The sequence below is a fragment of the Phodopus roborovskii genome, unplaced genomic scaffold (genome assembly GCF_943737965.1).
Source record: "Phodopus roborovskii unplaced genomic scaffold, PHOROB, whole genome shotgun sequence".
Taxonomy (NCBI): Eukaryota; Metazoa; Chordata; class Mammalia; order Rodentia; family Cricetidae; genus Phodopus; species Phodopus roborovskii.
In genome coordinates this window covers 29,351,295-29,378,515 of record NW_026126407.1, presented here as the reverse complement: position 1 = coordinate 29,378,515, position 27,221 = coordinate 29,351,295, and the positions used below count along the sequence as shown (strand labels likewise).

General features: G+C 43.3%; 2 protein-coding genes across 2 annotated transcripts in view; both read right to left on the bottom strand.

Moving 5' to 3' along the window:
- Nucleotides 1-7,482, bottom strand: part of Rufy1 (RUN and FYVE domain containing 1) — a 43,591-nt gene extending 36,109 nt beyond the window's left edge. The window contains exon 1 of the mRNA XM_051180775.1: nucleotides 7,155-7,482. Within this exon, the coding sequence (XP_051036732.1) occupies nucleotides 7,155-7,467 (313 nt within the window). The 5' untranslated portion in view covers nucleotides 7,468-7,482. The remainder of the gene's footprint in view (nucleotides 1-7,154) is intronic.
- Canx (calnexin) overlaps nucleotides 1-27,221 on the bottom strand; it is a 1,018,992-nt gene that overhangs the window by 127,492 nt on the left and 864,279 nt on the right. The window lies entirely within an intron of this gene.

The window sequence follows — 27,221 nt, the reverse complement described above, 5'->3', positions numbered from 1 at the left end:
GTGCCCACGGAGTCCAGAAAAGGATATCTCATAGCTGTGGACTGGAGTTATAGATGGTTGTAAGCCTCCATGTGGGTGCTGGGAGTCAAACAAGTCCTCTGGAAGAGCAGCCAGTATTCTTAACCACCAAGCCATCTTTCCAGCCCATGATTTTGTTTAAAGTCAATCTCTGGCCCAGCATGTTAAGATGGCTCAGATCCTTTTTGCCTTCACCTTGTAAAGGCTGAGATTACAGACATGTGCCACCGTGCCCATTTATATTGCGTTGGGTATTGAACCCAGGGTCTGGGTTCAGACAAGTACTCTACCACTGAGCTACCTGCCCCGACTTCTTAGCCCGTTACTATGGGATGATGTTATCCTGCACTGAACCAAAAGCAAGAACAATCCTTGGCTTTTTTGATTTTCAGAAATTTTCCCTTCTTGTTTTTACAGCTCACTTAATCACTAAAGCAAAGGGGGAAGCTAGACTGCTTCCCCGAAAAAGGCTGTAGCAGTTGTATAGAGGTGTTCTGACACATGGAAGATAAACTGCTAGGGAAGATGGGTGTGGCAGCATGTTCCTGAGTCCCAGCACGTGGAAGATGGAGGTGGGAGGTCAGAGCTCAAAACCAGTCTTGTCTACATAGCAAGTTTGAGGCCAGATTGGACTACATGAGACTCTGTCTCAAAAATCAAAGAAAACAAACAAAAACCATGGACAAGAACAGGTCAGCATTGTTCACACCATGACCTGATGACACAGACACAATGAAATAATTTTTTTCCAGATTGTTTGTCACTATGCTACCTAGTCTAGCTTTCAACTCCTGGCTCAGCTAGCCTCTTGCCCCAACCTTGTGAATAGCTAAGATTCCATCCAGCCCTATCTAAATAATTGTGAATTAAAGACTGTCCATATGGGTGTTGTCACTCATTCTTTAGACAGTTTCACTCTAAAAGGCAAGATGTGCCTTTTTTGTGTATCCAGTGCGTATGGAAGCACTGTGTTGAGAAGGGAGAGCTAGAGAGCTCTGTACAAAGACACTTGGAAAGATTCAACAGTCCATATGAGTACTCATGTACACAAGCACATGTAAGAAAAATCCTGGGTCCCTGTGGCCAGTGCTACCCCCCTACGCTCATCCACAGCTAGCTGAGGCAGGCCAGAGAGGACAAGCCACTGGCTCTGTGTCACAGTGTTGGGGTTGCTGAGGTCTACCTGGGCACCAAGCCCCTCCACTTCCTTTCTAGGACTCACGCTGTTCAGCTGGGTAAAGGGAGGGCAGAGGATCTGGGCTTAGAGGCTGTGGCCCTCATCCTACTAGAGCAATGGACTTGGCACCAAATAAATGCTGGGATGGGTATCAAAAAAAAAAAAAAAAAAAAAAAAAAAAAGAAAAGAAAAATCCCAACTGAAAGGCAACTGTGCACCCAAGCCCATGTTAGCATTTTAAGACAAATATTCAAAGCATTCACAACATTCCACTGCAATTTTTTCTTTTCCTTCCTTCCTTCCTCCCTCCCCCTCCTTCCTTTCTCCTTCCTTTCTTCCCTCCCTCCCTTCCTTGTTTCCCTCCCTTGTTTCCTTATTTTTTTTTTTTTCCTTGCTTCCTTTAATACTGTCTGGTAGAAGTTCTGTTACTAGGCTGGAGAGTTGGCAGCTCAGAGGTTAAAAGCACTGGCTGTTCTTCCAGAGATTCTGAGTTCAATTCCCAACAATCACATAGTGGCTCACAACCATCTATAATGAGATCTGATGCCCTCTTTTGGTGTGCAGGCAAACATGCAGACAGGCCGGGTGGTGATGATGCATGCCTTTAATCCCAGTACTTGGGAAGCAGAGGAAGGCCGATCTCTGTGAGTTTGAGACCAGCCTGGTCTACAGATTGAGTTCCAGGACAGGCTCCAAAACTACAGAGAAACCCTGTCTCAACAAACAAACAAACAAACAAACAAAATACCCCAAAAAACCCTAACCCCCTCAAAAAAGACCAAACCCAAAACAAACCCATGCTGACAGAACAGTGTATACATAAGTAAAATCAATCTAAAAAAAAAAAAAAAGAGAGAGAGTTCTGCTACCATTCAACTTCTGCTCCTGAACTCTGCCATTCTCATCACTGAGAGGCTAACAGAAGGCCTGGCCTGCAGTACTGCTTCTCCTAGGCCTTAATAGTGTGTGTAGATTATGAACTGATGGGTTCAAACATGGCTGACCTGTGGAGACATACACACCCCAACCCAGCAGTTCCTGCCCTCAAAGGGGCTCTGTCCCTGCCCTTCCTGGCCACTCATGGCTACAGTGGAGTTGAGGAGTGTTAGGGGGAAGTTTCCAAGAAGGCAGTTGGGGATCTAAGGGCCCCTGCCATGCTCCCTGCCCCAGCCGCTGTGGTTGTTAGGTCATGTCATCACCTGTCACCAGGTGCCTTTCCACCATCAGCTATGCCAATGCTCACCCTTTAAAGGTGTCCCCCGGGCACAGTCTCTCTCTTAGCTCTCTTGCCTCTTCTCTCCTCTTTCTTCTCTTGGTTTTCTTGTCTCTCACCTCTCTTCTTCCCTGTTCTCTCTGTCTGTATCTCTCATCCTCACTCTGAGATGGCTTTTCGATGTTTCCCTCTCTCCCTCCCCCAATAAACCTCTTGCATTAACTCTGTTGCACCTACAGTTTTTGCTTAGTGGCATACCTTGGCAGGGCCCATTAAAAGGTACTCACTTCACCTTTCAGAGGATCTGAGTTTGGTTCCCAGCACTTGCATAAGGCCCCTCATGCCAGCTCCAGGAGATCTGATGCCCTCTTCTGGAGTCTGCAAGTACTTACACTTATAAATTTACCCAGGCACATACATATATACATGGAAAAATTAAAAAAAAACCTCAACAAATTCAAAGAAATGTATTCTTGTATAATTCTTTTTTGGGGTGGGGGAATGACAGGAGTAGGCCAAGCTAGTCTCAAACTTACAGTAATTCTCCTGCCTCAATCTCTTTAGTGCTAGGATTACAGGAATGGGACTTGACACCTCACTGAAATAAATTACCATCAACTCCAAGCATAGGGCTTCTGTAAACCCTGCCCTTTGGCCACAGTGGCTGCACTGAATCCACATCCACGAAGCCAGTCCTACCACCATTCAGGCTGCTGTGGAACTGGAGTTAAAGGGTGGTGATGGTTTAAATGCAGCTCTAACACGATTGTGGCATTCAGTAAGCACACTGTTAAGTGTTGTCTACACTTTATGTCATTGCCCTAAAAGGAAAACAGGGCTTTTCCAGATACACACCTGTTCATCAGATATCAATTATACGTCTGGAGAGGCACAGGTATGTTTTATCTATTGATAAACAGCATGAGCTATATAACAATGCTTCAGTTGATGACTGATCAAGAACAAGACTACAAGAGAAGAATTCCCAAGGCCAGTTTGCAGGATATTTGATCACACTGTGAACCCTGAGATTGCATTAAATAAAATAGGTAGAGAGGCGGAGCAGGCAACCAGTTGATCGGAAGTAACCATAGGGGAAAGCTGGGAGGTCAGGGAAGTAGAGGGATGGGCATCTGGCTAGAGTTTTGTTTTCAGAGTGGTAGGAGAGGGTCTCTCTTTGAGATGACTGCACATGAGGAAGATCACCTGGCTGTTCTCTCTGCCTCTCCGAGCTAGCAAGTTTTTATCCCAGCACCTGGGGTAAAGTAAAAGGACAGAGACTTAGTTAGAACAACATTTGTCATCCTACAGGAGTGGTGGGATGGGAAGGCTCCCCTGGCTGCAGCCTCTGCAACTAGGTGTCGGCAGAGGTGGCCTTGCAGACAGTTAGCAGCTGAAGCGGTCAGTAGGATCCTGTATAGCCGCTATGGAGCAGATATGAAAAAACAACACTGTTGCAAAACTGCATTCCTCATGCACTGTGAGACAGCCCTGTACAAAAACCTGCTGTACTGCTGCAGGCGCAGAGTCAAGGATCATAATAAAACTCTGGTAGGGGTAAGTCACAACCACTGGCTTATGCACTCACTATATTATGCCCTTTATCATATTGTAGTATGTATTCCTTCTACATTGAAAAAGTTAATTGTGAAATGTGATGATGGACCAGCCTGACTCATTTTAAGATTAGGAACCATCTTGTTATTAGGACAAATAGTTCACTCTTATTTTCTGTAAAACTTGGGTTTGACCATGTTTTGACCCATTTTCTGGAATTTGACATGTTCCACACCCTATACCCTGACCTCCACCCTGAGATGTCCTACCAAATAATCTTGACATCTTCTATCAAGTTCCTACATAACCAAAACTCCTTGGGAACCCCCTAGCCTTGCAGTTTTGGAGCTAATATAAATCCCACCTTCTCCTATGTTTGATGCTATTTTCTCAAACCCCATTTTAGGGAGATAGCCCTGTCTGACAGGAAATAAAGCTTGCTTAATTTGAACAAAGAATTTGGGTAATGGTTTTTACTCTCATTTGGTGGGATTGACAAATATTACCCATGGGGTGGGGTGGGATGGGGGGCATGTTCTAGAAGACATTATTAGCACAAGTGACAGCTCTGTCTGTGTTGTTTCCAGTGGGACAGGATGTGGAGCAGAAGAGTGATAGTAATGATCTTGACCTTCTAGGCCTGAGCTAATGAATCTTAGTTACAATACACATATGTATTTTATCTATTTAGTGCATTGTGGGGTAGTTTGTGTATAGCCATGGCACACATACAGTGAGTGGAGATTAACTTGTAAGAGTCTGTTCTTTCCTACTCTGTGGGTCCTGGGGATTAAACTCAAATAATTAAACTTGGAGGCAAGCAGCTTTACCCACTGAGCCATCTTACCAACCTATATTTTAAACTGTAACAGTAACTGTACATATTTAAGGGGTACACTGACATTTTATTTTATGTATACAAGTGATCATCAGGGAGATTTGCATATTCACCACCTGCTTCCCTTTCTTGGTGTTGGGATCATTTAAAATCTCTCCATTAGCTGTTAGAAAATATTTACTAGTTGTTGCAGATCTTAGCTATTCTAACTATGTTGCAGAATTCCAGAAACCATTCCTCCTATCCAAGTCTACCCTGCATTCATTAACCAGCCCCTTTGTAGTCTCACCCAAGCTTCATGAGATTTGGGGACTGTTGTCTGTTCTCTATGTATCTTTGCCCTTAGCCAAAAGGCTTAAGTAAAAACTAAAACCAAAACAACTTTAGATAGATAATAGGTAAGATATAGATATAAAGAAGGAATTTTCTTTTTTCTTTTTCAAGACAGGGTTTCTATGTGTAGCTTTGGAACCTGTCCTGGCACTCACTCTGTAGACCAGGCTGTCCTCAAACTCATAGAGATCCACCTGCCTCTGCCTTCCAAGTGCATGTGTTACCACTGCCCAGCAGAAAATATTTTTTATTAGGTATATAATGTGTGTGTGTTTTAAGCTGTTGTTATAAGGATCAAAAAGTTGGGTTAGGGAGATTGCTCAAAGATTAAGAGCACTGGCTGCTCTTCCAGAGGTCCTGAGTTCATTTCCCAGCAATCACATGGTGGGTCACAACCATATATAATGAGATCAGGTGCTCTCTTCTGGCATGTAGTCATACATGCAGGTAGGCCATTATATACATAAAAAAAAAAATCAAAAAGTAAAACAAAACAGGGCTGGTGAGATGTCTCAGAGGGAAAGGCACTTGTTGATAAGGCTGGTGATCTGAGGTCTACTCACATAGTAGGAGAGAACTGACTCCCAAAAGGTATCCTCTGACCTCCACAGGTACACCACGACATGCATGGTAATACAAAATAGCAGGGCTGGAGAGATGAAAAAGTGATTGCCTTGCAAACATGAAGGCCTCAGTTCAGAGCCCCATCACTAAACACTGGGCATGGCAGCATCTGATACTATTTCCAGTGCTGAGATAGCGGAGATGGAAGGACACCTGGGTCTTGTTGAACAGTGTGGCCAATTGGTGAGCTCCAGGTTTAGTGAGAGACCGTGTCTCAAAAATAAGGTGGGGGCATTGAACAGTTGAGGAAGATACCCAACATTGACTTTGGTCTTCAAGTGCACAAACACATGTACAAACACATATGAGCCCATTTACACGCAAAAAAGTAAAGGTTATAACACAGAAAAGTTACAGTAAATCAAGGTTAATTTATTACCAAGAAATATTTTTGTTTGCTTGTTTTTAAGTAAACTCCGAATAACGAAGTCTATTGCATGCAAGAAGTCTCAGGCATTTATAGTCAATACTCACTCTACCACAGCAACTTGAAGTCTGCATGGTCCATTCACAGTAAGTGCCCTAACCACGTGAAGCATCGTTATTTATTTTTTATTTTGAGAAAGGGGCTCACTATGTAGAGCAGGAGGGTCTCAAACTCACAGAGATCCACCTACCTTTGCCTCCTGAGTGCTGGGATTAAAGGAGAGCAACACAACGCCGGAAACCATAGCTATCTTTTAATACTGTATTTTTGGATAGGTTTAGGAACACAAACACCACGGCATTAAAATTAGCACAGTATTGAGTACATTAACACGCTGTGCGGGCAGTACACACCTGCATCACCATGGCCAGAAGTAAAAAAATAAAATAATCTAATCTAGGTCATAAGAGCTGAACCGGTTTTACAAGGTGGCTGATTAAAAAAAAAATAAAACCCCCATTTTATAGGTTGGGAAATTAGAGTAGGAGGGGTGATGCTTGTTCACATCCCGCAGGGCGGTTAGTGGTGGAGTATAAAGGGAACCAAAACCTCCTGACTGACTCGCTGCTCTCACCAACTTTGGAATACGCTGTCAACCTCGGTCGCAGGTGCACAACCGGCTAGCAGCGGGGGGGGGGGGGGGGGGGTAGTGATAACAGGGGACCAGCACCACACTTCGTTTCTCAACTATGCAAAACATAAGCACAGATGACGTTCCATCTGAGCCTCTTATCTAATCCTCTTATTTAAAGTCAATCCGTGATCACGATGCCTCCTGTTCTGGGGTTCACAAAGACACACACAGGGTGGGAGGGCAGTTCCCGACCGCAGCCACTCTGTCTCGCGCTTCTCCCGCTGGGTCGCACCACACTCAGAACCCCGCGCGGCGCGGACCAGGTCGGCGGCGCAGCCCGTCCAGTTCTCCCCCAGCCCTGTAGCAGCCCCGGCCCGCGGGACCCCGGCCTACCTGCGCGCTCCCCGCCGCCGCCGTCTCCGAGCCCCGCGGCCGCGCGCAGCGCGCTCCCGCAGCTCGCCGACAGGTTCCCGGTGGCTCTGCGCGCCAGTGTCAGGATGGGCGCCGACCAGCCGTCAGCCGCTCGAGGCCGCGCCACTCTCCGCAGCTCGCCGTGGCTCGGAAGCTGGCTCCTGTCCACGATCTCGAACTCTTCCCCCGACTCGAGGCCTGCCTCGGGCCCCGGCTCCGGCCCGGGCTCCGGCTCCGGCTCCGGCTCCGGCTCCGGCTCCGGCCCCTCCCGGCGGCAGTCTCCGCGGGCGGCCATGTTGGCCGGTCACGTGACCCGCTGCTGGCCTGGCTGGCGCTCTCGCGCTGCTGCCTGCGGCCGCTGCCCTACCTGCTCGTGCTCGCCTAGGCGAGCTTCCCTTGAATGTTGCTGCCGGGAAAGCACGCCTCCAAAAACGCCGGTGATCCCCAGCCGGGAGTACTTGGAAGTTACTTTTGAACTTTCTGCTTCCCAGGACTTGGGATGCGCCTTAGTTTAGCATTCTGGCAACCCCCTTGATCTTTGTGACACAACTTCCTCTTTTGAACTTCCAGTTCATGACTATTTTTTACCCCTTTGAGACAAAATCACACTGCTGGAGTTTTATTTGTTGTTTTTGACGTTGCTTCACAGACAAGGCCTCTTGTTGCCCAGGCTGGCCTCAAAATAAGCCACGTAGCTGGGCGGTGCTGGTGCCTGCCTTTAATCCCCAACACTTCAGAAGAAGCAGAGGCAGACAAGAGTTTGAGGCTAGCCTGGTCTACAAAAGCAAGTTCCAGGATAGCGAGGGCTACACAGGAAACTCTGTCTCTATCACCTCTCCCTCCCCAAAATGTCATGTAACAAGGATGTGCTTGACTATGGTTTTTGTGTGTGTGTGTGTGTGGGGGGGGGGCAGGGCAGTTCTGGTAATTGAACCTGAGATCCACACATGCTAATCAAGAATACAAGTACCACCGAACTGGATTTCACCCGAAGCACACACACAGCCACAGGGGCATTGAATTTGTGATCTTCTTACCTCCCATCTCCCTAGTGCGTCTCATACCAAAACACATCCTGCTAGGTATGCACTCTACCAACAGAGCTACATTCCCAGACATACTCTCAATTTTGTAGCACAGGCTGGCCTAGAACTCAGTAATGCAGCACTAGCTGGCTTTGAATTCATGGTGATCCTCCTGCTTCTGCTTCTTGAATACTGGGAATTCATGTGTGCCTCACTGCCACCTCATGTCTAATGTTTTCGACTTCAATCACTTTTTTCTGCAGCATTCTTGAGAATAGGCCTGCTGAAACTAGGGCAGATGAGTCAGAGGTAGGTGTGTGTGTGTGTGTGTGTGTGTGTGTGCGCGCGCGCGCGCGCGCGAGTGCTTTGCTTTTAAATCAAATGAATATGAATGACAGCTTGGCAGGCAAGATCCACGGTGGTAGACTAGAAATGAGATCTAGATTCTGCTATTAATTAAGTGTTACAGGATTGAACCAACCGCATTAATAATACGATTTCACAATAATAGCACGCAGTATCCCTTGTGATTGCCTCTGCTTTCCAACTTTGGCCTGGATAACTCACTATACATATATGTGGTTAGTCAGCCTATTTTCTTAACAGGAAATGGAGGGGATTTGGCCAGATTGAGACGAAAATGTCATTAGAATTTAACAATTTGCAAAAACAAGGGACATGAACCACATCAAACTCCAGGTCTGTCAGTATTTAAATTTGTTAAAAAGTTGCAGGCCAGATATGGTGGTACACACTTTTAATCCCAGCATTCAGGAAGCAGAGGTAAGTGAATCTTTGTGAGGTCAATCAAGGCCAGCCTAGTTTATAAACCAGTTCTAGTCCCATCAGTAAGATCCTGTCTCAAAAAGTAAAATAAAAATGAAAATTTGTGGCAGAGTTCAAATAATTTCACTTAAATATCTGGATTCTAGCCTTTTGTTGAATCATTGAAAGACTAGACAACTTAGAATATGTTTTCTGATAGTAACACATTAGTGGTAGCAGCTAGATGGCTCCTTTGAGAAATTACCTATCGTGCTCTCTTTGGCATACAGATACTAAAACTGGAACAGTATAGAGATGCTTAACCTAGTGTCCATGTACTTCAAGGCACAGGGGCAATTGTTTAGATCATCATGTTCATTTTATCAAGCTGTAGAACAAGAATCGTGTGATTGAGGCCCTACCCAGAGCCAGGTTCATGTTCACTGATAGCCAGAAGAACCACCCATGTCTTAAAGAATGGAGCCTTCCTCAAATGTAATGCAGAACGATCTGAAGACCTGAGGAGTGACTCACCCTCTGCACCTCAGGAGGCCTGGTGGTTTCTGTAGCAGAAGTTTCTCTGACAATTTGCCTCTTTTGGAAATCTGGCTGAGGTTAACAGAGATTCTTTGATTCCAATCTTAATTCTTCTATCACACTACACACAGTAAATTTAGCTTTCTATAAGTGCCTACTACATGTCTTACAGCATGAATGCAAGAGGCTACAGTGGAGTGCAAAGGGTTTTATAAGTGAGCTGATAGAAATGTCAATTGAATCTGTCTAGATAAGAAACTGAGATTCACCAACCCAGGGACGAAGTTGCTGCTGTGACTCAAGGGAGGATCCCAGCTGAAAGACAGGCTTCCTGGGTGGAGTCTAGATAAGAGTGGAAACAAGTGGGAGCAGGCATTGTGTGTGTGTGTGTGTTTGTGTGTGTGTGTGTGTGTGTGTGTCCATCCAGGTCCAGCAGGCAATCCAGTGGGCAGCAGGGGACCAACCTACTTGAAGCCCCAGGGACGGAGAAATGTTTTCTGACAGTTGGTTCTGTGCGCACACTGGATGTCAGGTTGATGGGCCATGCCATGCCATCTTAGTGTGAAGTGCGCCAATATAAGGTGTCCAGGAGTTACACCCATTCCTTGGTTTGCTGTGGCCAGTCAGTTCTTTGGCCTGGTTTCAAAGATTTAAAAATATCCATGTTCCCCCATCATCTTATTTCCCTCTGGCAAACTTATAGTCTGAATTGCATGGTTGGTGCCTGACAAATGGTGAAGTTTGTGGGTCCATCCTTGAGATGGGCTATACTCATCCTTGAGAGGAAACTCAATTCCAGCTGGACAGTGCCCTCCTCCACTACTGTCCAGCATCAACAGCAGCCCCCTCCTGCAACAAAGTTCCAATGTCCTAAAGTCAACATTGCTAACATCATTCCTGCATATTCTAGTTTAATCATTAACATTGCCTGACCAAAACCAGATCTCTATCCTTTTGGCAGCCCTGATCCCCAGTACTGATAAAACCCCTCACCTGTAAGGAAAGTTTTGTTCTCTCTCACCTTCTCTGATAAAAGGTCTTCTCAGGTTTATTCCAAAACAAACCTGTCCCCATCAGCACTGAGCCTCCTCAGTTTTCTTTTCTCATTACATCCCTCCTCCCTAAACAGAGCCCAAAGCTCTCTTTAAAACAGCGTCTCTTAGGGCATAGACTGAAAAATCACTTTCCATACCATAGAATAAGTCAGAGTAGGTCCTAAGCCTGACCTCAGGATCCTTTAAGACAAAAGATTCTTACCTTGTATGCTGTACCTCCTGCTTTTCTCCACTGTGACCCACAAAAGGGTGTGGTAACTTTGGTTGTGTATTAAGCAAGGGAGGAAGCCCTTGCTTCCTAGATGGCAGCTTGGGGATTGGGCTTCTCTAGACCTTCCCTGGTCATGCCTGAACCAAAGGCATTAACAGCTTTGCATAGCAGTTTGTGCAGTCTGTAGCCATCCTTGCCAGGAAGGGCTGTGCTACTCTGTGGACTCAAAGACCCATCTATTTCTCAGTGAAGAATATGAATGCCTTTAAATTTATATCACTAGGAAAAGGCATCAGGGAGCTAAAGACATGGCTCTGGGCTTAACAGAGCTTTCTGCTCTTACTGGAGGACCTGAGTTTGGTTCCCAGCACCCTTGTCTGTCTGCTCACCACTGCCTGTAACTCGAGCTCCGAAATAATTGATCCTCTTTTCTGGCTCCTGAGGGCACATGCACCCACTCTCACACACATAGACAGAAATAAACCGTAATAGAAAAAAAAAAAAAAAAAAAAAAAAGAAAGAGCATCCATGTAACAAATAGAAAATATTTGGCTTCCATCTAGTGATCAAAAATGGGTTTGGGTTTCCAACCATCCAAGATTTGACACTATCTGTCTATATGATATCCATCCATGCATCCACCCATGTATTTATGTTTACATTCTCCCCATTATCACACCTATTTATCCTTAACTATCCTCCAATCCATCCATATCCATTTTCTACCCATCTGGCTATCATGTGACTCTATCTCCCTCCATCATCTTTCTGAGCCCTTTTCAAATCATTATACAGTATGTGGATTTGTGAATTCCTCATTTATGTTCTTTATGATCTCTATGTTCTTTATGTTATTATTTATCTCTTTATGTTATTTTAAAACATTATTTATTTGCTTGTTTATGTATTTATTTATTTATTTGAGACAGGGTCTTCCTATGTAGCTCTGGTTGTCCTAAAGTTTGCTTCATAGACCAGGCTGGTTGAACTCACAGAGATCTCCCATCTTTGCGTCTCAGTATTGGGATTAAAACAAGACAGTTTATTTTTGTGTGTAGCTGTGTGTGTGTGTGCTTGTGTGTGTGTGTGCATGAATTTGTATGTATCACATGTGTGCAGTGCCCTCAGAAGCCAAAGGGTGTTGAATCTCCTGGAGCTGGAGTTATAGGTAGTTGTGGGTAATCTGGTGTGGGTACTGGGAATAGAATCCAGGTCCTCTGCAAGAGCAGCAAGCACTTTTAGCTCATGAGACATCTCTCCGGCCCTTTCTTTCTGTTCTTAAAGACTCCAAACTCAGGATATCCAGGGCTACACAGAGAAACCCTGTCTTAATCCTTCCTTGACCCCTCCCAAAAAAAAGCCATGTAGCAAGGATGTGCTTGACTATGGTTTTGTTTGTGTGTGGGGGGGGAAGTTCTGGTAATTGAACCTTTACTAATACATGCTAATTAACACCTCTACCAGAACTGAGATCGACATGTAAAATAATAAATTAAATAAAAAAAATGCTTTGACTACAATATTTAAGTTGAAGGACAAGTTACCGGGGAAAAGGATTTCTATTTTTGTTTCCACAGAAAATGAAAAGATGTGGATTCCTTCCAGACTAATGTGGTTTGATCAAGCCAGACCGCCTGAAACAGAGTACGAGGTGATCCTAGATTCAAAACAGCTGGACAAAGCAGCCTTACAGACTACAGCCAGGATTTCTGAATCTTCTTCAAATCCCCCACGACAGTGCCCCTTACCAGCAGGAAGTAGTTTGGAAAGAATAATGCCCAAATTCCCAAATATTGTCTATAAATGTTTGTTTTCATTTAAATGGACTTTGTTATATAAAATAAATTAAAAAACAAAAAACAAAACAAAACAAAACAAAAAAACACCTCTACCAATGAGCTACATTCCACCCCCAGCACACACACAACCAACAGGGACATCGAGTTTGTGGTATAGAGGCCGTGCATTCTATACCAATTTTAGCATGACTAGCTGGCTTTAAAATATATACTTATTTTTATTTATGTGTGTGTGCATGTGTCTGTATGTATATGTTACATGTATTCATGTATCCTCAGAGGCCAGAAGAGGGTGTTGGATTCCTCTTCACCACTGAACCATCTCTCCAGTTGTTAAAACAAAACACAATCTAAGTTCAATTTCACACAACTTTCCAAAGAAATTTTTCTAGTCATTCTAACACATGCACTCCTTCCAACCTGCCATCTCCTTTGCCATCAATTTGCCTTTATTTCATTCACACTTAACCTTGTCCAATATTTTCTAGTGAATTTGTCTGAGCCTGTTTCTGTCTCTGCTTTCCCAAAATCTAGCTCAGAGGGAAGGCTGTCTTTTGCATTTACCATTGTGTCCCCAGAACGTACTCCAAATGTTTGTGAGTTTAAACAACGGCATTTATCCCATGCTCTACAGCACAGCCACCTTGGGTTAGTAGAGAACCTGACTCTCTTCTATAGGCTTGACTGACAGAGCCTCCCCTCTGTTGACACTTATCATCTCTGCATGAAGATGGGGACAGGAAGGACTCTGTTGCTGCTCACATCTCATTGGCTAGAGTGGGTTATGCTCAGCTACCCCAGGCTTACCCCTTCTCTTTTCTGTACACCAGTTTAGCCTTTGTGATCAAGTGGTTGGAGGAGAGAAAAATAAAAAATACACACACTGGGGCTGGGGCTAGGGATGTAGCTCACTTGGCAGAGTGCTTACTTGTCATACTCAAAGCCATGAGTTAGATCTGTAATACCTCATAAAACTTGGGCTGGTGGCACATGCTGTGATCTCAGCACTGAGTCTATAGAAGCAAAAGGATCAGAAGTTCAAAGTCATTCTCAGCTACTTGATGACTTGAGGACAGTTGGAACTAAGTGAGACCTTGTCAAAAAACAAAACAAAAACAAACAAACAACAAAACAAAGCAACAACAAACCCCAAAACCTTAAACAAGACCAAACAACCCTGTAAGTGCACACATCTTGGGAAGGTCAGGACTGAGGCTTGCCTAGTACCAGAATTTGGGGGGAGGGGGAGCAGATCAAAGGACAGTGTAGCAAGCTTTCTTGTCAGTCTATCCTTGGACCACCAGCCCACAAATAATGCCTGGAGACTTATTATTAATTATGAAAGCTTGGCCTTAGCTTAGGCTTGTTCCCAATTAGCCCATTTTTAAAATCTATATTCTTCCACGTGGCTTGGTTACCTCTTTTTAGTATGTACATCTGACTTGTTCCAAGTCTGCTGGTAAAATTATGCACCTAGATTCCTCTTCCCAGTTTCTCTCTCCCTGCCTAGATGTCCTGCCTATTCTCTTCTGCCTAGCTATTGGCATTTATCTCTTTATTAAGCCATTCAGAAGGAGCCTTAGGCAGAGACACATCTTTACAGTATAAACAAATATTTCAAAACATTCCTCCCTCTTGTCTAATTAAAAAGGAAAGGTTTTAACTCTAACATGGTAAAACTATATACAATAAGAACAATTATCAGGTAAGAATTATATTCACAATCTCTAGTCCATTTGCATTTCGCATATTGAAAGTACTGTATTATCTATCCTATCTTAGGCAGTCTAAAGTTTTATACCTAAACCACTTTTTTACACTTGTTTTATTAATTTATTTTTTTACATTCCAATTCCAGTTCCCCCTCTCTCCTCTCCTCCCACTCTTCCCCCCCCCCCATATGCTCCACAGAGAGGGTAAGGCCTCCTCTAGGAAGTTTAAGTCTGTCCCATCATCTAGTTAAGGCAGGACCAAAGGCACCTCTTAACCCCCACACCACTGTGTCTAGGCTGGGTAAGTTATCTCTCCATATAGAATAGGCTCCACTGTAGGGCCCTGCATGAACCCCCGAGGCACCTTGAGCAAGCCTGAAGCTGTCGGCTGGAACTCCTTGCCCCAAACCTGTGTTGGTACTCTTCCCATTTTGATAGCACACACCTCGTGACAACACACCTCGTGGGGAGGAGCTAAGCCTAAAAATCCTGTAATTTTCCACTATGCTGTAAATCAGTATTTAAGCTCTATCCATCCCCTCAATAAATGGCATTCCAACATTACCATTGAACAAATGACCCACTGTCTTGTCTCTTTATTTCAATCTCTAGGCCTTCACCCGATTCCTAAAACAAATCGTAGTGCGTGTGCTACACTCCACTAAGTCAGTGTGTGCATTAGAGTTAGGTCTTGGACCCACTGCCAGTGGCCTCTTATATTGTCCCAGCCACACCATTGTCACCTATATTAAGGGAATCTAGTTCAGTTTTATGCATGTTCCCTATTTGTCAGACCTAAGTCAGTGATATCTCACTAGCTCGGGTCAGCTGATTCTGTGGGTTTCCCCTCCTCACTTTGATTGTACTTCAGGAGGTTGGCCCATTGGTTAGTTGTGGGTTTCTGCATCTGCTTCCATATGTTTCTGAAAGAGGGTTCAAACTTCTTTGGGGTTGTGGATTGTAGGCTGGGTATCTTTTGCGTTATCTACTTATGAGTGAATACATACTATATTTGTCTTTCTGGTTTTGGGTTACCTCACTTAGGATGATTTTTTTTCTAGTTCTGTTTATTTGCCTGTGAATTTTTAGGATGTCAATGTTTCTTACAGCTGAGTAGTTCTGCATTGTGTAAATATAGCAAATTTTCTTTATCCATTCTTCAGTTGATGGCTGTGTCCAAGATCTGGCTATTACAAATAATGTTTCTATGAACACAGTTGAGCACACCTTGTGGTGTGAATGTGCCTCCTTTGGGTATATGTCCAACAGTGGTATTACAGGGTCTTGAGGTAGGTTGATCCTAATTTTCTGAGAAATCACTATACTGATTTCTGAGCAGCTCTACAAGTTTGCACTCCCTCCAGCAATGGATGGCTCTTAAGCCACTTTTTATCATAATGTATTACCAGCCTAAAACATATCTTGTTAGACCTTAAAACATCTTCTTAGATAAACAACTTAAGCTTCTATGTCTCTCAACCTTATGCACTTTACATTTCTTATGTAAATTTCTTTTCTGAATTTTGTAAAAAGGAAAATTGTGGCTATAATTATCTAGTCTTTAACCCCATCAGAGACCTGAGAAGGATATAATATTACCTGAGTAAACAGGAAGTGCAACTTCCAAAACTATAAAAATGACAGGAACAGATGCTTGCCTGGACAGCTACCTAAGGTTCTTCTGCAATGTTGGGGCATCCATCTTTGGTTTATAGACCTAAAACATCTGACAGACTTTTCTGTGAAGCAGGAATTTTGAAGGACTGTACTACCTTGTCTTGGCAAAGTTTAGCAGTCACCTTCTTTTGTGTCCTGCTTGTCCAATTGGACAGCACTCCGTCAGCAGTCAAGGCAAGGGCAGTTTCTTGCTCAAATGGCTAGCTTTTTCATATTGAAAGCAAACTCCATATGGAGGTTCTTCAATGCCCAATGTCCTTTTTTTAAAGTAGATTGGTGTTGTCAGGAGCAGATGTGTCTCACTGTTGTGAAAAGCCTTATATTATTAAAACATCTTAAATGCCATTTTCTGTAGGTCTTTGTTGTGTTTGAAGACCATCCATCTATCTAAAATATATTTTTAATATTGAAAACATACCTGACTATAAGTTTGTTATAGATGACCACTAATCTGCATTTCTTAATTATCCTAAATAGTTTATAGAGATAACTTTCAAGGATTAGAAATTTATATTACATTGTTAAATGAGCTGCATAGCTACAACACCTTAAACAAGAGTAGAAATATGTATGTATGTATATACAGGCTGGATGGTGGTGCATGCCTTTAATTCCAGCACTCAGGAGGCAGAGACAGGTGGATTTCTGTGAGTTCAAGGCCATCCTGGTCTACAGAGTAAGTTCCAGGACAGGCTCCAAAACTACATAGAGAAACCTTGTCTTGAATAACAAACAAACAAAAAAGAAAAGGAATGTGTGTGTGTGTGTGTGTGTGTGTGTGTGTGTGTGTGTGTGTGTATAACATAACAAAAATAACTTTAAGTTTGTATCAATATACAAAAATATCTAAAACAAGAGTAGAAACACATATACAATATAACAAAAAACATTAAATTTATATAAATATACAAAAACAATAGTATTGTAAAATATTTGCTTTTTTAGTTTAAAAGTAGATTCAACAATCTATCCTTTTAACCTATCATTCCTATATGCCCCCTGTTTTATTTTCAGAAAGAAATCCCTGAATCTGTTTTTGCTTAGTTTTTCCTCCTGACCATGACTAGTAACAACTTGCAACCATTTATTTAGAAAGGGGAGCGAGGGAGAAGGGAAGAGACACAGAGGCACTGGGAACAGAAGAGGAGAGAGGGGAGAGAGGGATAGGAGAGAGGAAGAGGGGGGTAGCTGGGGGCCAACCGAAAGCAGGAGAGAGAGAGAGCAAAAGAGAAAGCAAAAGAGAGAGAGCAGAAAGAGAGAGGGGGTGTGCGGCGCTTGCTTTAAAAGGGAAACTGAGTCCCCTACACAGCACAAAGCGATGACAGGGCCATGCATGTCCTACCCATCATCAGGGTCAGCAGACTGCTGGTTTCCAACACCCATAATCCACCAAATGACGTTGTGTTCTCTAGACTGCTTCCTGTTGTCTGGAGGTGATGGCATCTTTAGGGGACCCTGAGAAAACTGGGATAACTGTCAAATCCTTGGACAGCTATCTGTATTATTTTTGTTCAGTCTCTGCATGATGGGAAAGTGCCGCACTTATCTGAAGTCCTGGCTGGAGTAGCCTGGGAGGCTGCACCATCTCAGCTAACCTCCTTGAAATGGTTGTGGATGCAGACTTTTGAGGAAACCACAGCAGAGGCACTCTAAGAGGCTGGGTCACCTGGACTACTTCTTGTTATTGGTGTCTGGTCTTTTTTTTTTTTTTCCTGAAAACACAGGCTTTGTTGGCATTAAAATTCTATTTATTGAGTAATTCAAACTGAGGAGTGAAAACACACAAACTTTTAAAGGTAGCATATACATCTGTATTAACACAAGTAGGGAATGTATGGTGTGCACAAATTAGCTAAAGATGATTTTTTTTTGTTCTATGAGCAGGTAAAAAGGCGTCTGTCAACTTTATAAGTCTGTTTTGACTGTATAATGAAACTTTATCCATGCCTTGTGAGATGATGACATTTAAGTCATCAGGACTCTGTAGCCAACAAGATTTATCATTCCTCATCCAATCTCAGAGCTGTTCCTGTGTCAAGAGGACAGCATATATGTGACCCGTCTTTCCGTTTTCTTTTGTTTCTTTCTTTATGTCTGTAGCCAAGATTTTCAGGAGGTCTCCCTTGATCAAATCTGATCTTTATTAATTTTGAAGAAATAAATAGCTTTTTGTTTCCTGTGGGAACAAAAGCAAAACCTCTCTCCCAGCACAACATCCTTTTGAACTTCATTCCATTCAAACATATAGGTTGGATTAATTGAGCAGTTTCCATAATCCAGTGTCTCTCAGCAGCTATTGGTTTTGTTCATTAGCATTAAAAAATTTTAAAGCCAACGAAGTGCCATACAGGATCCAGACACCCTGTGTATTTCCCATCTTTATGTTACTTTTTCCCTTTTGTATTACTTTATTCTCTCTTTAAAGAAGTTATTATCTTAAAACTATCTATTGACCTTTCTGTGACTATACCTGTTTTCTTTCTTTCCTCTCTTCAGCATCTAAGCACATTTTAAAACATACATTATCTGTTTAGAGGTTTTGTTGTTCTAGACTTGACTTTTTGTGTGTCTGCAGCTTTCTCCTACCACGTCAGCTAAAGTGGAGGCTAGGCACACCTTCCTCTGGGTGGCTCAGGTTAGCACCCAGCCTGGCCGGCTCTGCCCCCTTCGGGTTGGCGAGAGCAGATCCTCATGCCTGGAGCTGGTCTTTCTGCACTGGCTCAGTAAGCACTTCTTTCCAGTTTCTCTCCACCAAGTAGCACACCACTGCTGCTCATAAACCCCATTCCCATTCAAGTGCTCAGTTGCAGGGCCTCTTAAAGGAGACTCGCCTCTGTATGCCACAAGCACCAAGCCTACCCAGAACCTTTTTCCCCCAGCTTTTTCAGGCCCTGTATGGATTTACATGCCATACCAAGTGTTGGGCACCAGATGTAGCAAGCTTTCTTGTTAGACATCTTTAGACTGCCAGCTGGCAAATAATGCCCTGCAGACTTGATTATGAAAGCTTGGCCTTAGATTAGGCTTTTCCCCACCTAGCTCTTCCCCCCCCCCCCACCTAGCTCTTACAACTTATTTAATTAACCTAGTATTATTATTTTTTTAAATCGATATTCCTCCACATGGCTCAGTTATCTCATCTTAGTATGGCAATGTCTGGCTGGCTCTCATCCTGCTGGTTATTAAACCAATCAGAAGGCATTTTAGGCAGAGACACATCTTTTCAGTATAAATAATATTCTGAAACAGGGCAGGATGGGATGGGGAGTAGTTCCCCCTTCTTTGGTCCATTCTTGATCTTCAGGCAGGAAAGGAAGCCCCACCTCAAGTGATTATTCTCTTACCCAACCCAATTGGCCATTCTCCTACCACAACTCCAAGTGGTTATCTTCCTATCCATCCCAGGGGGAAATCTTTTAACCTCCACCCCAAGTGTTTTGCCTTCATGTCCCAGCCTCCTGAGAGCTGAGAATACAGGCATGTACCACCACACCTGGTATTGGGAGGGTTTTGTTTTTGAATTTTGTCTTAGTCAGATTTGTGCCACAGTGACAAAATAATTTAATAATAAACCTAATAATGGAAAATGTTTATCTTGATACTTTTTTGTTTTTTGAGATTATAAGGCAATTAGACCATTCCCCCTTCCCATTCCTCCTTCCAGGTCCTCCCATTATCCCTCCTTGTTCTCATTCAAATTCATGACCTCTTTTTTCATTAATTGTTGTTATACACTTAATATGATTATGTATATAAATATATATTCCTAAATATACAAATATCCCCTGCTCAGTCTGGTAAATGTTATGTGTACATATGTTTTTAGGGATTATCATTTGGTATTGGATAACCAACTGGTGTGCTCTTCTCTGGGGAAGAGTATTTCTCTCACTCCACCCCCCCCCCCCCCCCCCCCCCCCCCGGTTGCCCATAGTTTTTTGTGAAGGGTTGAGGCCATATGGACTTTCTTCCTTCCAATTTAGCATGGCTATGGGTGATTGACAAGGTTGGCTTTGTTCCTTTGGGCTTGTGGTGAGGTAGTATAGCATGGCTAGCATGGCAGGTGTGTGTGTGTGTGTGTGTGTGTGTGTGTGTGTGTGTGTGTGTGTGTGTTTTGTTAGCGATATTTTATACTTAGGATCTTTCTCTGGAAGAGCAGCAAGTGCTCTGAACTGCAGAGAGCTACCTCTCCAGCCCCCACAGTAATAATTTTGAAGTAGAAAGGTTAAGTGTCAAAAACATAACAATGGAAATAAAAGGCACAATAGATGGCATGGATTTTAGGAGAGAGAGAGAGAGAGAGAGAGAGAGAGAGAGAGAGAGAGAGAGAGAGAGAGAGAGAGAGAGAGAGCCAAAGAGAATTTCCAGACTGGGACATCACCTTAAGCTACAATCCCAGAGCTACTAAATGATAAAAGAGAAGAAATTTGCTGGAGAGATGACTCAGAGGTTAAGAGTGCTTGCTGCTCTTGCAGAGGAGCCAGGTTCAGTTCTTGGAACCCACATAGTGCCTCACATCACCTGTAACTCCAGTTCCATGGAATCTGATGCCCTCCCTCTCTGGCCTCCACAGGCACCAGGCACACTCAGGGCACACATGTATACATTCAGGCAAACATTCATACACATAAAATAAAAACAAATCCTTTTTAAAAATTAAAAAAAATTAGAAACATGTTCATAAACATCTCAGTTCAGATCCCCAGCACAATGTAAAAAGCTGGTGGTCATGGCTACATGTGTCTGCAATTCCAGGCTTGGGGTGGGGTAGGCAGAAATGGGCGGCTCCTTGGAGCTTCCTGGCCAGCCAGGCTAATCAAAAGGGCACGCTTCAAGCTCAGTGAAGAGACCTTGTCCCAAAACAATGAGAGGCAGAATAATTAAGGTAGATGCTCAACACCAACCTTTGGTCTCACAAGCATATGTATGGATGTATGTATCTCCACACGCACGTGTGCACGTGTTACCACAAATACATAATTACCACGTGTGCACACACATACATGATAAAGAGAAGTTATCTTGCTACCGGTAGTTTAGGAGTAAGATTGGCCTCAGAGTTTTTGAGGCAGCAAGGAATGAAAACAAGCACCCTGGGTTCCCTTTTGTTGCTAGGATAGACTAGCCTGACCCCTTCCCCCAAGAACCTTAAAGGACTAAAGGATTATTTTAGCTCACAGTTCCAGATTACAGCCTGCCATTGCAGGGAAATCACAGGGCAGGAGCTTGAAGCAGCTGGTTTTATTACATTCATAATTTAGAGCATGAAAAGCGAACACACACGTGCTTAGTGCTCAGGTATCATTCTCTGCTCTTAGTTCAGACACCAAACCAGGGGAAAGGTGCTGCCCACTCTCAGCCTGGGTTGTCCTTCTCAATTAAAGAGATCAAGACAATCCCCACAGACATACCCAGAGGCCAGCCTGATCTACACAGCCCCTCACTGAGACTTCCTTCCCAGCTGATTCTAGATTGTGTCCCGTTGCCAATTGAACAATCACTGAGTGAGTAAGTTTTTCAGTGCCCTGAGCCTGGATGCAGCTACCCAGGCAACCTTTCATTCAAGCTTGTGCATATCATTAAATAGCGCTCTCAAGCAGGCAGCTCCTCAGATGTTTGCTCACACAGTGACTCACATGGGAAACAAGTCTAGTTTCCTATGACTCAAAACCCAGAAGCAATAAGAGCAATAGTGAATACACTTTATTACATAGGAAATGAAACTTAGGGGCTGGAGAGATGGCTCAGTGGGTTCTTGCACTTACTGCAGAGGACCAAAGTTCAGATCCCAACACCCATGTGGGGTGGCTCACAGCCACTTGTAACTCTAGTTCCAGAGGATCTGATGCCCTCTCCCGTCTTCCTTGGGCACTGTGTGAACATGGTGTGCATGCATACACGCAGGCACACTCTTCAACTTCAGATGATGTGTACACCCACCTCTTTTCCTTTCAGCTATATGCTGGATGCCTTCCTTCTTATCAAATAAACTTTCAGTTGGTGTACAAAATAATAGCGCTCATTATGACATTTCCATACATATGTGCCACTGTGCTTTGCCTATCCAAACTCCATTATTCTCTCTTTTTCCTCTTCTCCTGTCCTATTAGTCCTCTTTCCAAATAGTTCCCCTTCTGCTTTCATGTTGTGCGTGCATGTGCGTGCCAGTGCGTGAGCACACACACACATACACACACACATTTAGATTCTGCATATAAGATAAACATATGATATTTATTGGGCTATTGGAGTATTATGATAATTTCTGGTTCTATCTGTTTTCCTGCAGATGACATAATTTACAGACTGGCCTAGAACTCAGTTCTTAGTTCAGGATGATGGCGATCATCCTGCCTCTGCTTCCCAAGTGCTGAGATTACAAGAACATGTCACCATGTCCATCTTTAAAAGTTATTGTTATTAATTATTTATGTGAACAGGTTTTACCTGCATGTGTCTGTGCACCACTTGCATGCTTGGTACCCACAGAGACTAGAAGAGGGCATCATCTCCCTGGAATTGCAGTTACAGACAGTTGTTAGCCAACATGCAGGATGGGGAAGAAGATTCAGTTGATAAAGATGCCTATCATACAAGAATGAGTACCTGAGCTCAGATCCACAACACCATCATAAAAACCAGCATTTGCTGTTAGCATCTGTAACCCTAGCATTGGTGAGGTGTAGCAAGAGGAAAACAGCTGGAGCTCACCGACCAGCCAGCTGAGTCAACCACAGAGCTTCAGGGTCAGTGAGAGACCTTGTCTCAAGATATAAGACAGCAAGTGAGTCAAACTCTGGCCTCCCTACACATGCACACATATGTGCATGCACACACATGTACATGAACACTTATGCATGCAAATGCCTATAGCAACATGTGCATACCACACACATTCAGAGGGAGAGGGGAGTGAGAGAACTCACTTTTGTATATGTTAAGTTTGGGGTAGCTAACATTCTATTGAGATGTTGACTAGGTGATTGGCTAGTTGAATCTGTGGAAGATCTATGAATTTAAACATTACTAATAGATAGTATTTAAAGTATAAATCTGGACAAGATAACTATATCAGTCAGATAGACTTGGGCCTCTGTCTTGGTAACAAACAGCTCCCAAATTCTTGTGGTTAGATTTTAAAAGAGTTTTTTTTTTTTCTTTGTTTTGTTTTGTTTTGGTTTTCTTGGAGACAGTCTTACTATGTAGTCCAGGCTGGTCTGGAACTTGCAATCTTCCAGCCTCCACTTGCCAAGTGCTGGAATTTCAGGCGTGCGCCATCACACCTGACACCACACTTTGTTTCTTGCTCTTATGAAGCCTGCTGCAGGTCTGGGCTTCTTTCCAGCCCATCTGTCTCTCATAGAGTGACTCAGCCATCCAGCTGCTTTGGTTTTTGGTCACACATCTCCATGTGAAGATCTTTTCAAATAGCTGCAACCAGAAAAAAGGCAGCTGGAGAGTCATGCGCCAGGGGGTGCTGGGAAGTGACCGTCTCTTCTAGTCATGGCTCAGGGCCAGACCAGTTGCAGAGGCCCTTTCACTTGCTGGTAGAGGAGGAGCAGGGATACAGATGAGCCAAGAGAACAAGGGAAAGTAGGTGGGCAGAGAGGGAAAAGAAGGCCATGGAGAAGTAAAGCCAGCAAAATGGACAGAGGAATGTTGGCCAGGGTGGGGGACAGGAGATATCACAGTGCCCAAGGAAGGAGTGATCAAGATGGGTAGGGAAGCCAGCTGCAATCCCAGCACTTAGAGGCTCAGGCAGAAGGACTGAGAAATGGAGGCCAGCTGGGCTGTATGGTGAGACCCAGCCAACCCCACAAAGAAGGGAAAATCAGGAAAGCAAGGTGACTGAGGACTGGCAGACAGAAACAATCTGAGGTCTTGCTTAAAGTAATTTCCCAGAGATCCATGCAAAACCAAGCAAACAAAAGCCCGTTTGGAGTGGGCTTAAAAGAGATGGTGGGATGTGAGGAAGAGAGAGGGTGGGATGTGAGGAGGAACGAGAGACGAGTAATGCCAAAAACTGTTAGAGGAAGTAGGCTTAAGACAGGGTATTCTGTTTGTTCTTTTCAGTCAGGGTGGGCAATAGCATCTTAATATGATTTAGAAGGTCCAGTCGTGTGGAAAACTGGTGATGTCAGAGAGAGGATGGTGGTGATGGGCAGCATCCTTGGATAGATGAGGGGTGGGCTGAGAGCTGGAACAGGCTGTAGGTGCAGCCTGAGTTCCTCTCCATGTGTAGCAGGGGAAGGCAGAGGCAGTGGTAAGGATTCTGAGAAGAGACAATTCCCTAGAGAGGATGGAGGGGGCACTCATATCATTGTTATTCAGGAACTTCCTTGTTTGTTCACCTTCTGTTAATTTATGTTCTGTGGTACTGGAGACTAACCAGGGTATTATGCTCATTAGGCAGGCCCATTGAGCTACACTCTTGCCCTACACATGGTTTTTTTTCTTTTACTCTTAGAGAAGTGTAATATTTTAATATTTACATAGTGACATTAATGCTATGAAATTACATTTACACTTGATTTTTTAGTCGGCATTAATATGTCAATTACATTAGCATTTCATGTTAATTTTTGTAGCACTAGTACAAGATCATTTATTCCCTTGCTGATCGAAGATTCAAATTGGAATCCCATATCTGCTACTTACCCACTGGAGCTAGTCAGTGAGTGAGACAGCCATCACTGGAAAACAGAGGCAAGGCCCATACCATGAGGTTGATGGAGGAAGCCTGCTGGAGGGGAATGGACATCTCCTGAGGACTTGGACCTGCTTGTTAGTCTCTGGGATCCCGAGCTGGGGTGCTTTAATGCATGCTTTGTGAAAGGATTGAAGGACTTAGGGTCACATATGCAGAAGATGATGAAAATTAACTCTTCTACATAAAAGTTCTAAACACAAAGTACACATGCATAGGTGCCCCACAAACATACAACATATGCCAGCACACATTACACACAATATATACACAGAAAGAATGCACATAGACACAATGTACTGCAGCAAAACACATGCTATGTGCACATACCACACACAATATGACTGACACGTGTCACATAGAATATTATATGTATACCCAGCAGGCATATACTATAAGTACCTGTACACCCACAAAAAACACATACATTACATGACATATACTATGTCACATGCATACACACACATACTTCACATACTGCATACATGCATATATACCACTCACAATGCACATATACAAACCGTACGTACATGCTACAGGCACACACATTTATACCATGCCATATACACACAAGTCACATTCACAATATTCTATTATTGAACATACACAACATATGTCCACACACTCCACTTTCTCATGTGTCGCTCATAAACCATATATAGACCTAAGGCACAAACAACTGTGATCCATAACCAGAAATTGCAATAACTGAAAGTACCACTAGGGGACACTGTGTCCCTTAGCCAGAAATTGGTATTTGCCTACTTTTATGAAGTAGACTATATACAGTAGTTTAAAAAGTGTAGCCCCAAATATTTTCATAATAATGTTAAGAATTCATTTGTCTTATAAAAGCACATACTTCTCATTATCCTCTGAGTATGCAGTGGAATTTTCCAGAGAGATTGCAAGATGGGTGCATTCAGTAGACTGAACACTGGAGCAGATGTGAGAATCCAGCTGTCACCCACTAAGCCAGGAATCTTTTTAAAGAGCTGTAAATGTTACCATGCTGTTCTTCAAACTAGCTAAAAAACTTGCCTGTTTTTCTGAGACACTGTTTCACTATGTAGCTTTGGCTGGTCTAGAACTTGCTATATAGACCAGGCTGAGCTCAAACTCAGAGACCCACCTGCCTCTGCCTCCTGAGTACTGCAGTTAAAGCGTGTGCTACCATTATCAGCTTCTTACTGATTTTTAAATAATGCGTAGCTATTGTCACATAATATTGTTAAAATGCAAAGCATTCATCACTTTAAAAAATGTAAATATTCTAGGGACTGAAGTGGTTAAGAGAACTTGTTCTTTCAAGGAGCCTGGTTCAGTATCCAGCACCCATACTGGATGGTTCACAACCTCTTGAAAGTCCAGCTCTGGGGGAATCTAACACTCTTTTGTGGCATCTGTGGGTACCTGATGAGTGTGATGGACACATATACACTAAAACACACACACATAAAATAAAAAATAAATGTGAAAAATACTTCTTTTACAATTATTTTTTATCTAAAAAATTATTTTCTATTTTACATACCAATCCCAGTTCCCCCTTCCTCTCTTTCTCTTGCCCCCAATATTTTTGAAGTTTTAATTATACCTATGTTTTGGGGGAATGTGCACATGAATGTAGTTGCCCGAAGAGGCCAGAAGAGGGCATTAGATTTCCCTGGAGCTGGAGTTGCAGGCAGTTTTGCCCCTTTTCTTCAGTCCAAATTTTAAAACACTTACTAAATTGAAAAATTAAAAATTGCATATATCTATTGTGTTTAACATGATGTTTTGAATATGTAGTCATCATGCAATAGTTAAATCAGCTCACTAGGTAATTGCTTTACATACTTTTTTGGTGATGAGAAATCTCTCAGTGACTTTAATATTAACAAATATTATTAAAAATTAATCTTAATTGTATATTTTCTTTTTTGAATTATGCACAGTGCCAAACATCTCCTCAGTTTCTTGTGAAGAGGAAGAATTGGAAGTCTGAGAACGTAGCACAGGCACTGACACAGCTGTGGTGAGGACCCGGGAGGAACGGCAGCGGTCTGCTTGTCCATTCTCTTGCTGACAGGCACAGCTGTTTTCATCTCTTTTTATTCTCCATGCTGGGGACGGAGCACAAGGCCTTGCTACACCAGGCATTGTCCCTGAGCCTCAGCTCTTCCATCTTCTACTACAAATTAAGCTGGAGTTGATATTCGTGTGTGTGTGTGTGTGTGTGTGTGTGTGTGTGACTTCCTTATTGTATTTAAGGGGTATAATTTCAGAGTCACAGGCTGGGGGAAAAATGTTACAGGAAACAGTCCCAAACTTCATAGCAATGCTCATATCGTATTCTTTCGCTGATTTCAACTCCTGCCTACAACCAGTAAGAGCTCTAGTTGCTCCTGTCTTTGCTATCATCAATCTATTGATCTTTTTAAAAATTTATTTATTTATTTATTTGTCTTTCCAAGACAAACAGTTTCTCTGTGTAGCACTGGCTGTCCTGGAACTCCCTCTGGTCCCCTGAAGACCAGGCTGGCTTTGAACTCTCTGAGATCTGCCCACCTCTGCCTCCT